Raw genomic sequence first — 14,114 nt, 5'->3', positions numbered from 1 at the left:
GTTAATAGTAAGCTTTAGTTACTAACCACTAGATGGTGCTATGCACACATTCAACAAGCAATGTCTCTGTTTTTCTGGAACACTGGTTTTGTATAGGTTTTGTTTATTGATATGATACAAACAAATTAGTTTAAAAGAGCAACTTCCCCCAATAAAACAACTTCTCATTTAGAAAACAGCCTATGTGGCATCGAGTCAGAGACATTTATTCTGCTGTCTAAATTTGGTATAATGTGTAAATAGAATAATTTTGGTTGTAGTCTCATCCAAAACTGAGTTTTGTGGGACTTGAGGTCAGGACTGCATCACAATGTAAACGAAGGTTGGGTTTGTTTCAATCCTGCCCACAGCTGGCAGCACACAAGTAATCATTCATTAGGAGTGCAGCTGCATGTGACCCAATTGTAATGCCTGTGCTTGGGTTGACTTTGGATATACTGTACCAATGGGGCTAGTTAGGGACCATTCCTAAATTACACAATGTAGATGGGACAATATGATAAAATTCCAATAGCTGTAAATTTCAATGACTTAAACACCTCAAACCAACTATAAATTGTAGAAATGATAATACAAAAATGTAAAGTATGACGAGAACTAAAAGGTGTACAACATGAAAATATTCACATTTACATTGTGTAATTTATTGACAGTCCCCAATTTGTCCTAACCAACCTTGCCACAGTCGGACACCAGTCGGCTGAAGCAAATTGGCAAAATAGTTTGGTTAACTCATCCCACCTGCGAACACACACACATCAAACCACACCCTGATATCAACTCATACTTTGAATTCAGTCATGGCCGTTAGCATTTCTTAATTAACCTAATCTAAAACGAGGCCAGATCAGGAAGTGTAGTTGCCCTTTTAAAGTTTTAATATTATAATATATTATAAACATTCTCTATTTATGAATGACCCCACTTGTTATGACCAAACTGCTTCTTGTATCTCCCAGGGTGATAGTGAGCCCTGCATGTCTCAGAAGAGGTTATAATCTGTTCCCTGTGTTCCAGAGGTCATTCATGTTGAGCTGCACACTTTACACTGCATGTCAACTCCATTCTATTACAACTTAACTCACTCCTCTGGTGACACATGGGACTGAGAAACCAGACATGATGTAGACTCCTACTTATCACAAATTGACTGTCTTTAAAAGATTATGGGATTACCTCACTCGGTTTGAGATAGATGGAAAAAGCTTGTAGTAGTGTTTTAGACGATTCCTATTGAAGACCATGTTGCCTTTTAGATAGACATTCAGCATGCAAAATCCCATTCAATCTGCATTGTCCTACATAGGCCTAAATGTCTCTGAAATGAGTTATGTAATTATTGAAAGACGCTCAGATGGCCATGGTGAGGTGGGAGGAATATGTATGATGCGAGAGAAATGTGGGAGATGGAGTGAGAGAGTGAGGCCTGTATGAGTGAAAGGGGGCTAGAGGGGAGGAAAATAAACCCACCCCAGATCTTCATACATCATCACCTGCATCACAGATGTTCCCCTCAGACACTGATGGTTGTGGGCTGTGGTAGCGAGAAGCTGAAATGGGCAGGTTGTGTGTATTTATACATATTGTGTAGGCCTATACATGAATAACCATGGAATAACATCATGTCGTTATGTATTTCCCCCTTGGTGGGATCTGAGAAATCAAGTATCCATTGGTTCCATCTGGCAATGGAACATTTACGCTCCCACCATTGTGTTAAGAAGTGAAAACAATAGAAGAGTACAAGAAATTGGTATAGGAAAGAGAAGTGTTAAATTAGGACACTTTAGCTCGACTATCACATTTTAATTATGTATGTGTTGTAAGATATTCTATTTTTTATTTTGTTATAAGATTTTTTTACTAAAACACAGAAACTGCACTTGTTTTTATGAATACTAGTAAGACTATTTAAACTGAAAGATACACAAATGGAATACACGTAGGTGTCGTAGCTGATATTTTCCATATTGGGGCATAAAAAAAAAGATTTCACCTCTCTCCAAAACAGCTGAGGTGAGAAAGTGTGTCAAAACCCCAGCGTTCAGCGATTCTTTTGAAGTGGTTTTCTTTTCTTTTCAAGTGTGCTGAAGGTTGTGGAGAGCAGACTGGCGGGGTTGTTTGCCTAGCTGGCTGCTGTAGCCTACATCATTAACTGCTTAACAGGACAGAATTCCCCTCCTGGTTTCCTGAGAACAGCTTGTGCATACTCAATAACTCCTGTCTGCCAAAGACCGCAAAACTACAGGAGTTGCAACTGTTGCCAACTTTGAAGGGCTTGAATTTAAAAAACTGTTTGGATAAGAAGTTCATGTATGATGACTAATCCTCAATTAACTAGACTTTAATGGGACTTTTCCCATATCCCTGAATCAATTCAAATAGAACAGGGCCTCACATATCTCTCATGTCCGCACAATGTTCCTGTCCTTGGCAATGCCAACCCAACCATACACACAGATGCTCTCACACACCAGATGCCCACTCACTTCTACTGCTCTGCCAAGCGGTGCGGCAACTTTAAACACCCCCGGCATTCCAAAGGCCACTGTCACTTCCTTCCATGTGCGCTCATTCAAATATAAGACCCGAATCTGTCTTAACTGTGGTGTGTACGCAACCACCATGTTTACTTACCCTGGCTGGGCATCATGGGAAACAATGTGCCCAGAATGAGCTGGTGGCCATTGGACATCAGTCTTTATACAAGTAGATGATCCAACCAGAGAATTGATGGACTAAGGACAGACACCTTGAATATGGGATGACTGAATATTTTTGTCTAGTGATATGCCATAAGAAAAATGTAGTGATATACTGTAATTTAAAATAGCCAAGAAAAGTTATTGGCTGAACTTTGTAGTCATTTGTTAACCCTTGCGAAATTATGACTGTGCCAAGTCCATATCTGGTCAAAGTTTGTTTCCCTTGTCATGCTCCTTATTTACCCTATGCGCCAGCTTAGTTTCAATAATAATATTGGAAATTCCGTTAAACCAAACCATCTTGATAGTGTTAGATAAAGTGGAATGAAACCAATTTGCAAGGAAGGCGGGAGTTCCCAGAAATCTTCGCTCACAGTGACGTAATCGCAACCAAAAATGTCCCTATATGGACACGCTGTGCGTAAAGGAAAGGTAACGCAACGCGCTGACGTTCTGGAAATGAAGGCGCTGAATGTAGTCTAATGGCATCGATTGCATAGAATTTATCACTGTAAAGTAGCATGAACTAAACCTATTTAATTCACAGGCTTTAGGTTGTTTAGGCATAACACTAAGCTTCAGTAAAATCCACTGTGCATATACCCTACTTCATCGACCAACAATTTCTAAATGGCATTTATCAAACACCATGGATGGCATAATGACACCGACAGACACAGCCAAAATCGTTTTGAAAAGAGACTTTACTTAAATATACATTGCACAAATAAAAAGACATCGTAAACATGACAAAAGATTAATTTGTCAGGATCAACCTGGCAAACAAAATAACTTACACATTTAATGAATGCAGCATTGCATGACGATATGCAAAATTACAAACAATACCACTTTCATTTGATACCAAAGCAAACCGACCTATCAAGTGGTCTCTGGTTTGTTTTTCTAGTCACTCAGTGTTAGTGTCTATGTTCCGTCTAGATGCTGTTCCTGTTGTCATGTATTTGGATGATATGGTCCCTTGTGCGGTGTCCAGCATCCGGAAGTACCATTTCTGTCAGTCTTTTACCCGAAATGAGAGCAGCCTACACAGCCTGCGACCGTATTGTCATTACTAACAATAGCCTGCCGGTATATGGCTTATTGCAGTGCGGTTCATGTAGAACATTCCTCCAGTGTTGTCACGTCTAAATCATGAATTACTCTGCGTAATGCCCTCGCCATTTAAAATGCCTCCATTTTGCTCGTCAACATCAGCTGACAGCCGCTGCTTACATGTGTCAGGACTTTCTGTTTGAGCTGGGCGACTTGTTCACGAAGCACAGTCGCCGTATTGGAGAGCCCAGCATTGTCCGACTTCAGAACTTTCACCTTGTCCTCCAGTCGGGAGATACGCTCCAGTTTGCGGCGCCGGCATTTGGTTGCTGCTAGTCGGTTTCTAAGCCTCTTCCGCTCGGCCTTGATTATCTCTTGGTTTTCCATGTCGATTGGGGACATTGGCGGGGAACCGTCGCTGCTGTGTAGATCAGGGACGGTTTGTGGTTCTTCTTTGAAAGCCACAAGGCGCTGTGGATGGACCCCAGCGCCAGGTAGAGAGTACTGAAAGGGGTGTGACGCGTGCGTCGAGGTCTGTTGGTGATGGCTCTGCTGGTGAAGCGGCGGTAAGTAGTTGATGGTGGTACTGGGGTAACTGGATGCGGAAGAGAGGTTAGTGTTTGGGCAATAAGCGTTCAGTGTTGTGTAGATTGGAGGCTCGGGCTGCAGGGAGGAGCCGAAGACACTAGAGGCCGCCGCCGAACAGGTCGTCACACCACCCGCTCCAATAGACACGTTGGGCGGGGCTATGGGCATATGGTTTATTTTGTGGAGCTCATCCAGGGCTTTCACGAATCCCTCCGCAAAGCCCTCCTGCTCATCGGTGATGCTCCGGTTGTAGAAGTACTGGCCTGGGGTGGGAGTAGTAATTATACCGTTACTGTTTTGGATGATAAGCCTTTCGAGTTCGGGGGAAGCAAGCTTCAGTGACCCGACGTCCTGGTGCGCTGCCTGGTACAAGTCAGACTTGAGGTTGCGATATGGCTCTGTCATGTTCAAATTCATATTCTGTTTTAGGTGTTTGTAGTCGTGCAATGCAGCATCAGAGTGGCCGTAAGCCAAGAGAAAAGAGTCGTCATGATAAAAAGGCTGCTCCATTTTTGTAGACATAAAGTCGTAGGAAAATGAGCTTACCAGTTGTTTAAACAGTCTCAGGATATTGGTCAACAAATGACGGCGTCAGCAAAAAGTAGGCTACGCATCAACGCAAGCACAGGTCTTCTTTTTCAGCAAAGATCTTTTTCAGCAATGACCCAAGTTCAAAACTAAAAATTATTTAACTTCTAAAAGTGTGAGGAAAAATCCAAGATGTAGAACAGAGCAGTGGTCCACGAAGGCTGTCAACAGATGAATGATCGCAGTATTGACGTGATCCAATGTCTCGAACTGTCTTTCTCAATCTTGTATAAGAAACCACTAAACTTTATACCCATACATAAGGTTGCGTTCCCGGTATGTTGTTCTATGTGATAAATTCACTCTGAGTGAGCAGCTAGTAACATGCCGTTTTATATACACACCAAACATTGGGCGAGTTCGTGTTGCATGGCCCGGTGCCCCGGGTGAGCGGAGTCTATGTATTTTAGACTATTCCATTGGTCCATAAACGAAATCTCCATCCACCCGGTGCACTGGCCATGCAAAACGAATCAGCCCACACACATGCTGTCGAGATTGGCAAAGGGAATTGATTGGATAGAAACTATTTGTGCACGCCCAACAACATAACGTCAGGGTTATGACGCGAATGCCAGGAACCACTTCGATTGTATAAACCGATCGTTGACACGCTCATGTAGGCAAGAAAAGTGAACAGTGAAGCAAGGGCTGGATTAAGAATATACTTAGATACATTCTTCACCTCCTTCATTGAAATCGCTGTGCAGACTAATGCACAACGAGGTTTAGACTCATTTGTCAACATGTTCGTAGGCTGTTGATATGTTGTTTTGTGATCTGACTGTTACATTGTAACTACAGTAGAGTACGTTATTGTGATGTTGCACGGTCCACGTTGTTACATTGTAACTACAGTAGAGTACGTTATTGTGATGTTGCACGGTCCACGTTGTTACATTGTTCCAAATTGATAGGCATTGTCCATCAGACGCTGAGCTGCGCCTCCTAGGCCTACATATTATGTGGACACTATATTGTGTATGTCTTGATTGGGGCGGCAGGGTAGCCTAGTGGTTAGAGCGTTGGACAAGTAACCGAAAGGTTGAAAGTTCGAATCCCCGAGCTGACAAGGTACACATCTGTCGTTCTACCCCTGAACAGGCAGTTAACCAACTGTTCCTAGGCCGTCATTAAAAATAAGAATTTGTGACTTGCCTAGTAAAGGCAAGTAAACTGACTTGCCTAGTAAAATAAAAAAAATAGATGAGTTGCAATTCACTTGTTCCTTTTACAGGAAGTTTGTTTGATGAATTGGATGTACTTCTTTCTGAGGAGAAAATCCGCGTTCCATATTTGGGCATGCCGACGCGTTAGTTCCTCTGAGAGAACTGGGAGCGAAAGGCCCCCCTCAGCCTCATTCCAGCAGCATTCCTGTTGTATAAAGCTCATCCGTGTGAGAGCTAGGGACGATTTGTTTGAATAATTTTAGATGAAAGCAAATATTTCTCAGCTACATTTTGTATTGTTGGAAGCAACTCCTTTACTGAGTTTATTGTTATCAATTGATTTAATGTACCCCACGAGTCTTATTTAATTTGAATTTATCAGTTAAAATTAATAATTCATTGTTTTCCAATTTTAGCAGCCATATTGCCTTTCTCATTTATTTACAGTACATTCGGAAAGTATTCAGACCCCTTGACTTTTTCCACATTTCGTTATGTTACAGCCTTATTCTAAAATTGATAAAATTGTTGTTGTTTTTCTCGTCAATCTACACACAATAATGACAAAGCAAAAACACATTTTTAGAAATGTTTGCAAATGTATTAAAAAAACAGAAATATCACATTTACTTAAGTATTCAGACACTTTACTCAGTACTTTGTTGAACCACCTCTGGCAGTGATTACAGCCTCTAGTCTTGGGAATGACACTACATGCTTGGCACACCTGTATTTGGGGAGTTTCTCCCATTCCTCTCTGCAGGTCTTTTAAAAAATATATATTTTTCTTTATTATATTCTTTATTTAACCAGGTAGGCCAGCTGAGAACAAGTTCTCATTTTCAACTGCGACCTGGCCAATATAAAGCAAAGCAGTGCGACACAAACAACACAGAGTAACACATGGGATAAACAAACGTACAGTCAATAACACAATAGAAAAATCTATATACAGTGTGTGCATATGTAGTAAGATTAGGGAGCTAAGGCAAAAAACAGGCCATAGTGGTGAAATAATTACAATTTAGCAAATAAATACTGGAGTGATAGATGTGCTGAAGATGAATGTGCAAGTAGAGATACTGGGGTGCAAAGGAGCAAATAAATAAATAACAATGTGGGGATGAGGTAGTTGGGTGGGCTATTTACAGATGGGCTGTATACAGGTGAGATGATCGGTAAGCTGATGCTTAAAGTTAGTGAGGGAGATATAAGACACCAGCTTCAGTGATTTTTGCAATTTGTTCCAGTCGTTGGCAGCAGAGAACAGGAAGGAAAGGCAGCCAAAGCAGGAGTTGGCTTTGGGGATGACCAGTGAAATATACCTGCTGGAGCCTGTGCTACGGGTGGGTGCTGCTGTGGTGCCCAGTCAGCTGAGATAAGGCGGGGCTTTACCTACCAAAAACGTATAGATGACTTGGAGCCAGTGGGTTTGGCGATGACTATGAAGCGACGGCAGCCAACGAGAGCATACAGGTCACAGTGGTGGGTAGTATATGGGGCTTTGGTGACAAAACCAGGTGGAAAGCATGACCAGCCGTAGAAAAATGCTTATTGAAATTCTCGATTATCGTAGATTTATCGGTGTTGACAGTGTTTCCTATCCTCAGTGCAGTGGGCAGCTGGGAGGAGGTGGTCTTATTCTCCTTGGACTTTACAGTGTCCCATAACTTTTTGGAGTTTGTGCTACAGGATGCAAATTTATGTCTGAAAAAGCTAGCCTTCGCTTTCCTAACTGCCTGTGTATATTGGTTCCTAACTTCCCTGAAAGGTTGCATATCACGGGGGCTATTTGATGCTAATGCAGTACGCCACAGGGTGTTTTTGTGCAGGTCCAGAGCAGTCGAGTCTGGAGTGAACCAAAGGCTATATCTTTTTTTAGTTATACATTTTTTTTTAATGTGGCATGCTTATTTAAGATGGTGAGGAAAGCGCTTTTAAAGAATAACCAGGCATCCTCTACTGACAGAATGATGTCAATATCCTTCCAGGATACCCGGGCCAGGTTGATTATAAAGGCCTGCTCGCTGAAGTGTGTTATGGAGCGTTTGACAGTGATGAGGGGTGGTAGTTTGACCGTGGACCCATTATGGACGCAGGCAATGAGGAAGTGTTCGCTGAGATCCTGGTTGAAGACAGCAGAGGTGTATTTAGAGGGCAGGTTGGTCAGGATGATATCTATGAGGGTGCCGGTGTTTACCGATTTAGGGTTGTACTTAGCAGGTTCCTTGATAATTTGTATGAGATTTAGGGCATCTATGTTAGATTGTAGGACGGCCGGGGTGTTAAGCAAATCCAAGTTTCGGTCACCTAACTCTGAAGATAAATGGGGGGCAATTATTTCACATATGGTGTCCAGGGCACAGCTGGGGGCTGAGGGGGGGTCTATAACAAGCTGCAACAGTGGGGAGACGTATTTCTGGAAAGGTGAATTTTTAAAAGTAGAAGCTCGTACTGTTTGGGAACAGACCTGGATAGCATGACATAACTCTGCAGGCTATCTCTGCAGTAGATTGCAACTCCACCCCCTCAGGCAGTTCTATTTTGGTGGAAAATGTGGTAGTTGGGGATGGAAATTTCAAATTCTTTGGTAGCCTTCCTAAGCCAGGATTCAGACATGGCTAGGACATCAGTGTTGGCGGAGTGTGCTAAAGCAGTGAATAAAACAAACCTCTACATCACCTGAGGAACAGTGCAGGAGTTGGATAAGGGTACGTCTAGCGAGCTGGGGACAGAGAATAAAAGTAGCAGATTACTGGGCGTGGTAGGATAGATTCAGGGCACAATGTACAGACAATGGTATGTTAGGATGTGAGTACATTGGAGATAAACCAAGGCGTTAAGTGACGATGAGAGAAGTTTTGTCTCTCGAGGCACCAGTTAAGCCAGGTGAGGTCTCCGCATGTGTGTGCGGTGGGAAAAAAAGAGCTATCTAAGGCATTTTGAGCGAGACTGAGGGCTCTACAGTGAAATAAAACAATAAGAACTAGCCAAGACGGCTTTAGACAAGACATATTGACATTAGAGAGAGGCATAAAGCAAACACAGGTGTTGATCAGGAGTGCTAAGGCAACAACGGGTAAATGGTAATGAATGGGCAGAGCGGGTCAGTTAAGTATATACAGGACCTGAGTTTGAGGCTGGGGCCAACAGGTAAACAAAATGAGGTACCGTGTTATTGAAACAGTCCAGGGAGCATCAGCTGAGTAGCCGCGTGATCATAGGGTCAAAAGAGTAGCAATAGGTGAGTCAGGGTGCCATTCGGTAGTCACTACTACGCTAGGCGAGCAGGAGACATAGAGTTCAGAAAAGCTAACGGGCCGGGGCTAGTAGATGGTTCTTCGGCGACATCATAACAGAATGGCCTGTTGAGACCACATCGGGCGATCACATCGGCAGTCCAGTTGTGATGGATCAGCGGGGCTCTGTGTCGACAATAATGGGTCCAGGCCAATTGGCAAAGGAGGTATTGTAGCCCTAGAATTAGCTGGTATATGGACCTAGCTCGAGGCTAGCTCAAGGCTAGCTGGTGCTTGCTTTGGGACAGAGGCGTTAGCTAACAGTAGCCACTCGTTTGCAGCTAGCTAGCTGCGATGATCTGGTGTAATGATCCAGAGTGGCAGGAATCCGGTGATGTGGTAGAGAAAAGCAGTCCAATATGCTCTGGGTTGATATCGCGCTGTGCACGACAGGCAGGTGTTGTCCGAGCTAAGACTGGCTGGTGACCGGAAAAAAGGTGAAGACCGCTAGTCGTGGCTAACAAAGACTAGTAGCTAGCTCCTGATGGAAGTTCCAGTTATAAGGAATACAAATAGCAGATCTATGCCACATTGGGCGAGGCAGGTTGCAGGAAAGTATATTTAGTTCGTAGATAGAAAGTGAGATTAAGATATATATGAAAAAGACCAGCTATTTACAAGACATGGGATAAGACAAAGACAAACACACATGTCCCACTGCTACGCCATCTTGGGTATAGTAATATATCTTCTCAAGCTCTGTCAGGTTGGATGGATCGGGTTCAAGTCCAATGCTGGGCCACCCAAGCACATTCAGAGGCTTGTCCCCGAAGCCACTCCTGCGTTGTCTTGGCTGTGTGCTTAGGGATCATTGTCCTATTGGAAGGTGAACCTTTACCCCAGTCCGAGGTCCTGAGTGCTCTGGAGCAGGTTTTCATCACGGATCGCTCTGTACTTTGCTCCGTTGAGCTTTCCCTCGATCCTGACTAGTTTCCCAGTCCTGGCCGCTGAAAAACATCCCCACAGCATGATGCTGCCACCACCATGCTTCACAGTAGGGATGGTGCCAGGTTTCCTTCAGACGTGACGCTTGGCATTCAGGCCAAACTCCAACCCACCTGTCTTGCATTTTACTGAGGAGTGGCTACCGTCTGACCACTCTAATATAAAGTTCTGATTGGTGGAGTGCTGCAGAGATGGTTGTCCTTCTATAAGGTTCTCCCATCTACACAGAGAAACTTGGTTTCTTGGTCACCTCCCTGACCTAGGCCCTTCTCCCCTGATTGCCCAGTTTGGCCGGGCAGCTAGTTCTAGAAAGAGTCTTGGTGTTTCCAAACTTCTTCCAAGTAAGAATGATGGAGGCCACTGTGTTCTTGGGGACCTTCAATGCTGCAGATATTTTTTATACCCTTCCCCAGATCTGTGCCTCGACACAATCCTATCTCTGAGCTCTATGGACAATTCCTTCAACATCATGGCTTGGATTTTTCTCTGACAACTGTGGGAACTAACAAGTGTGTGCCTTTCAAAATCATGTCCAATCAATTGAATTTACCACAGAGGAACTCCAATCAAGTTGTAGAAACATCTCAAGGATGATCAATGGAAACAGGATGCACCTGAGCTCAATTTCGAATCTCATAGCAAAGGGTCTGAATACTTATGTAAATAAGGTATTTCTGTTTTCAAAAATGTCTTAAAAACCTGTTTTCATTTTGCCATTATGGGGTATTGTGTGTAGATTGATGAGCAAAATGTTTTATTTAATCAATTTTAGAATAAGGCTGTAACGTAACAAAATGTGGAAAAGGGAAGGGTTTTTGAATACTTTCCGAATACGCCGTTTGTCTTTCATGACTGCTCAGAGAGGGATACAATTAGTCCCAGGAGTCGAGGATCATAGGAGGGTCAACCTTTCTCTCCTCATCTGTTGTGGCTTAATTGGTTTCACCACCGGTCAGTGTCACACAGAGCAGAGTCGTTGTAACTGGCACCCTGTCTGTGTGAGCTGATTGACTGTGTGAGAATGGGAGAGGTTTTTGCCACTCTCCATCACCTAAAATACACCTTCTACCTGTAACTAATATAATGAACAACTCCATCTAGCCTGCTGTGTTAGAACTTTTTGTGCTACAGATGGGTTTCATTTGGAATCTTGCCACGAGTTCTATTCCTTTCATCATAGATTGGATTCAGAAGCAATGTCAAACAATGGGAAGATAAGCCAGGCTACAAGCAGAATCTTGTTCAATAAATCACTCCAGTGCTCAGGTTGAATTTGACCCTTAGTTTGTCCCAATAAACCACATTTGATTTGTGTTTCTGCAGATCAGTTTCTGTTTACTCCCCATCCCAACTCAGTGGATTTTGAGAGGAGGGAAATGTGATTCCCTCACAGTGCTCCAGCTTTGGTTGATGAGAAGGGTGCCTTTGTCTCTTGTGTGTAATCTTTCCATCACCCACACAAACACGGCTCAAACCTGCAGATCCCATTGTGGTTCAAAAACATGACAGTGAAAATGTACCGCTTTGTCTCACTAACTCATACATGCATCAGGAGCTTACTTGAACAATCCACATCCCTCATCTTAAGCATATTCAAACCTAGAATTTCTGTGTTGTGTTGATATCACAATTCTTGGCACCCTCATTCACACAGGTTAGTAGAGCTGTGCAGGAGCGAAGGGGCTGGGTTAAGCTTTCAACACATTTACCGTCTTGGAACAAACCAGAAATAGCATCCTGCGTCAACATGTATTTAATGTGAATGGCACAGTCAGCATATATATTTGTTAAGAATATACTGTTGTCATGTTTAGGCCTGTGGTCCAACTTCTCACGAGGCTAGAGGATAACTGATCACTGTGTTATGTCAGCACACAAACTCAAAAACTGCACATTATTGTCATGATTTTACATGACACTTGAAATCGAATTATCCAGAGCCCATGCTGAAACTTGAAGCTGTGGCTTGCCACTGCTTTATTTCGTATCCTGAATGATGCCCATATAATGTCTGTCTTTCTGGTAACTTTAAAGTATTTAAAAACTATTATTGAGTCTGCCTTTTTGTCAGTATCCATGGGAACAGACCTTAACAGAGGAAAACAGTTACTGGCAACGTTAACAGTCCCAAACTGCCACCTCCCTCATACATTCTATTCTGTCTCTGCTAGCTCTGGTCAGGTTGGTTTTGGTTTAATGCATCATTGTGGTAGAGTTTGGACCTCAGCTCCTGTGGCATTTGGCATTGACTGCAGCCCAGTGGGGTTCAGCGTAGTGAGTGTTTCCCGTAACACCCATGAGAGTACATGATGCCACTGCCACACATTACTCTAAAACACTCCCAGGTTATCCAAGAGGGAAGACGGATGAATGTGTGCAAGAAGGACACAGAAAACATGGTTATTGAATGCACACTTCCAGTTGTATGTTCAATATGCTGTACCAACCTCCCATGTAATAAAATCATTATAACAGAACAATGTGCTTCATCAGCCCCACCTCTGTTTACAATAGAGATTGGATTCAATAACCTTTTTATAATATTATAATATGTCTTTCTGAAGAACTCTCTTCTATTTTATCAGTGTTTGTACTTGTCTTGTGCCAATGTGTAATTGTGTTTTTCTGTAAACTCTCTGAGATAGGAGGGGCAGGCATCTTGGGAAGAGACACGATTGTGATCACATGGATGAAGGCCAACTCAATGTTACCTGCTGTTTCTCCTGGGTGAGTTTGGGAAAGGCAAGCCTTAAGGGGTGGGGTGTAAGTCGTTTACAGTAAGAGTTCAAACTGTGTGTGTACAACAGTATGTGTTACAACAGATGCCCATGCAGCTGTGTGAACATCTGCAGGGAAAGAGGAGGATAACGTGATCATCATTATTTCCTTTCAGCATATATTGTTTTTCAGTATCGAAAATAACTCCTGCACATGATAACATCTGCTTGTTTTATTGTGTTGACATTTTCAAGAGCTTTATTACAAGGAGTGTAATTATCTATGAACTAAGTAACAGGGCTTTTGCTCACTGCACCATATGGAGAGACTGTGTGATGTTGTCCATGTTAGCATTCACCTCAAAAGTTATCTATAGTTCAAACTATTACAATATATCTGTTTTCTTCTTTACAATGGTTGTGAGAAAAACATGAACTAGGATCAGCCTAATAGTCATTGACCCATATACCGTGATAATATCACGGTTGGCTATAACCTCTAGCCTACTAACCAGTAGGTAGACATGCATAACTTTATTCCTCAGTTTTTCCATTTGCCATGTTATGCAATATTACCTCCAGGGGAAGAAATTTGGGACTTTGGGACTTTTCCAAAGGCACCCCAGACAATGCAGGCTCTCACAATAAGACACTGAGCTGAGTCTTCAGCCCTCCACACCACCTCTTCACAACCATCCCATTGTCCCTCTCCACCTCCTCACAACCCTGCTATTGTCAGTCCCGGCTCACAACAGCCTCAGCCACTGTCCTGGGCTCTGATTGGCTGGAAGCTCCCGCTCTCTGACTCACCCTGGCTGGAGGAGTCTGTGCCAATCAGAGAGAGGGACGAGAGAGGGAAAGAAAGACATGCTTGGTTGGATGAGGGTTGTGAATGCCCTCTCGGCTGACTCTTGACTGAGTGGGTGATTCTCCCATTGGGACACAATGGGGCCTCTCATGCTGTTGTTGTCTTCTGTGGTCAGTGTTGTGAGGCTATAAATAGAACCATCCATCATCATCATCATCATCATCATCAACATCACATGA

The 14,114-nt window shown here is 43.1% G+C and overlaps 1 protein-coding gene across 1 annotated transcript; it reads right to left on the bottom strand.

Moving 5' to 3' along the window:
• Positions 1-3,391: 3,391 nt before the first annotated feature.
• LOC135554306 (transcription factor JunB-like) lies at positions 3,392-5,262 on the bottom strand. The gene has a single exon (XM_064986533.1). It carries the CDS (start codon positions 4,869-4,871, stop codon positions 3,891-3,893), a length of 981 nt encoding a protein of 326 aa, XP_064842605.1. The 5' UTR covers positions 4,872-5,262; the 3' UTR covers positions 3,392-3,890.
• Positions 5,263-14,114: the final 8,852 nt, after the last annotated feature.

Source organism: Oncorhynchus masou, chromosome 14 (assembly GCF_036934945.1).
Source record: "Oncorhynchus masou masou isolate Uvic2021 chromosome 14, UVic_Omas_1.1, whole genome shotgun sequence".
Classification (NCBI taxonomy): Eukaryota; Metazoa; Chordata; class Actinopteri; order Salmoniformes; family Salmonidae; genus Oncorhynchus; species Oncorhynchus masou.
The sequence above is the reverse complement of the archived record's forward strand: the minus strand, read 5'-3'. Positions and strand labels throughout refer to the sequence as shown.

What these genes read in the sequence shown, in the direction of transcription:
- LOC135554306 (XM_064986533.1), bottom strand. Translation starts at nt 4,871, where the DNA reads ATGTCTACAAAAATGGAGCAGCCTTTTTATCATGACGACTCTTTTCTC.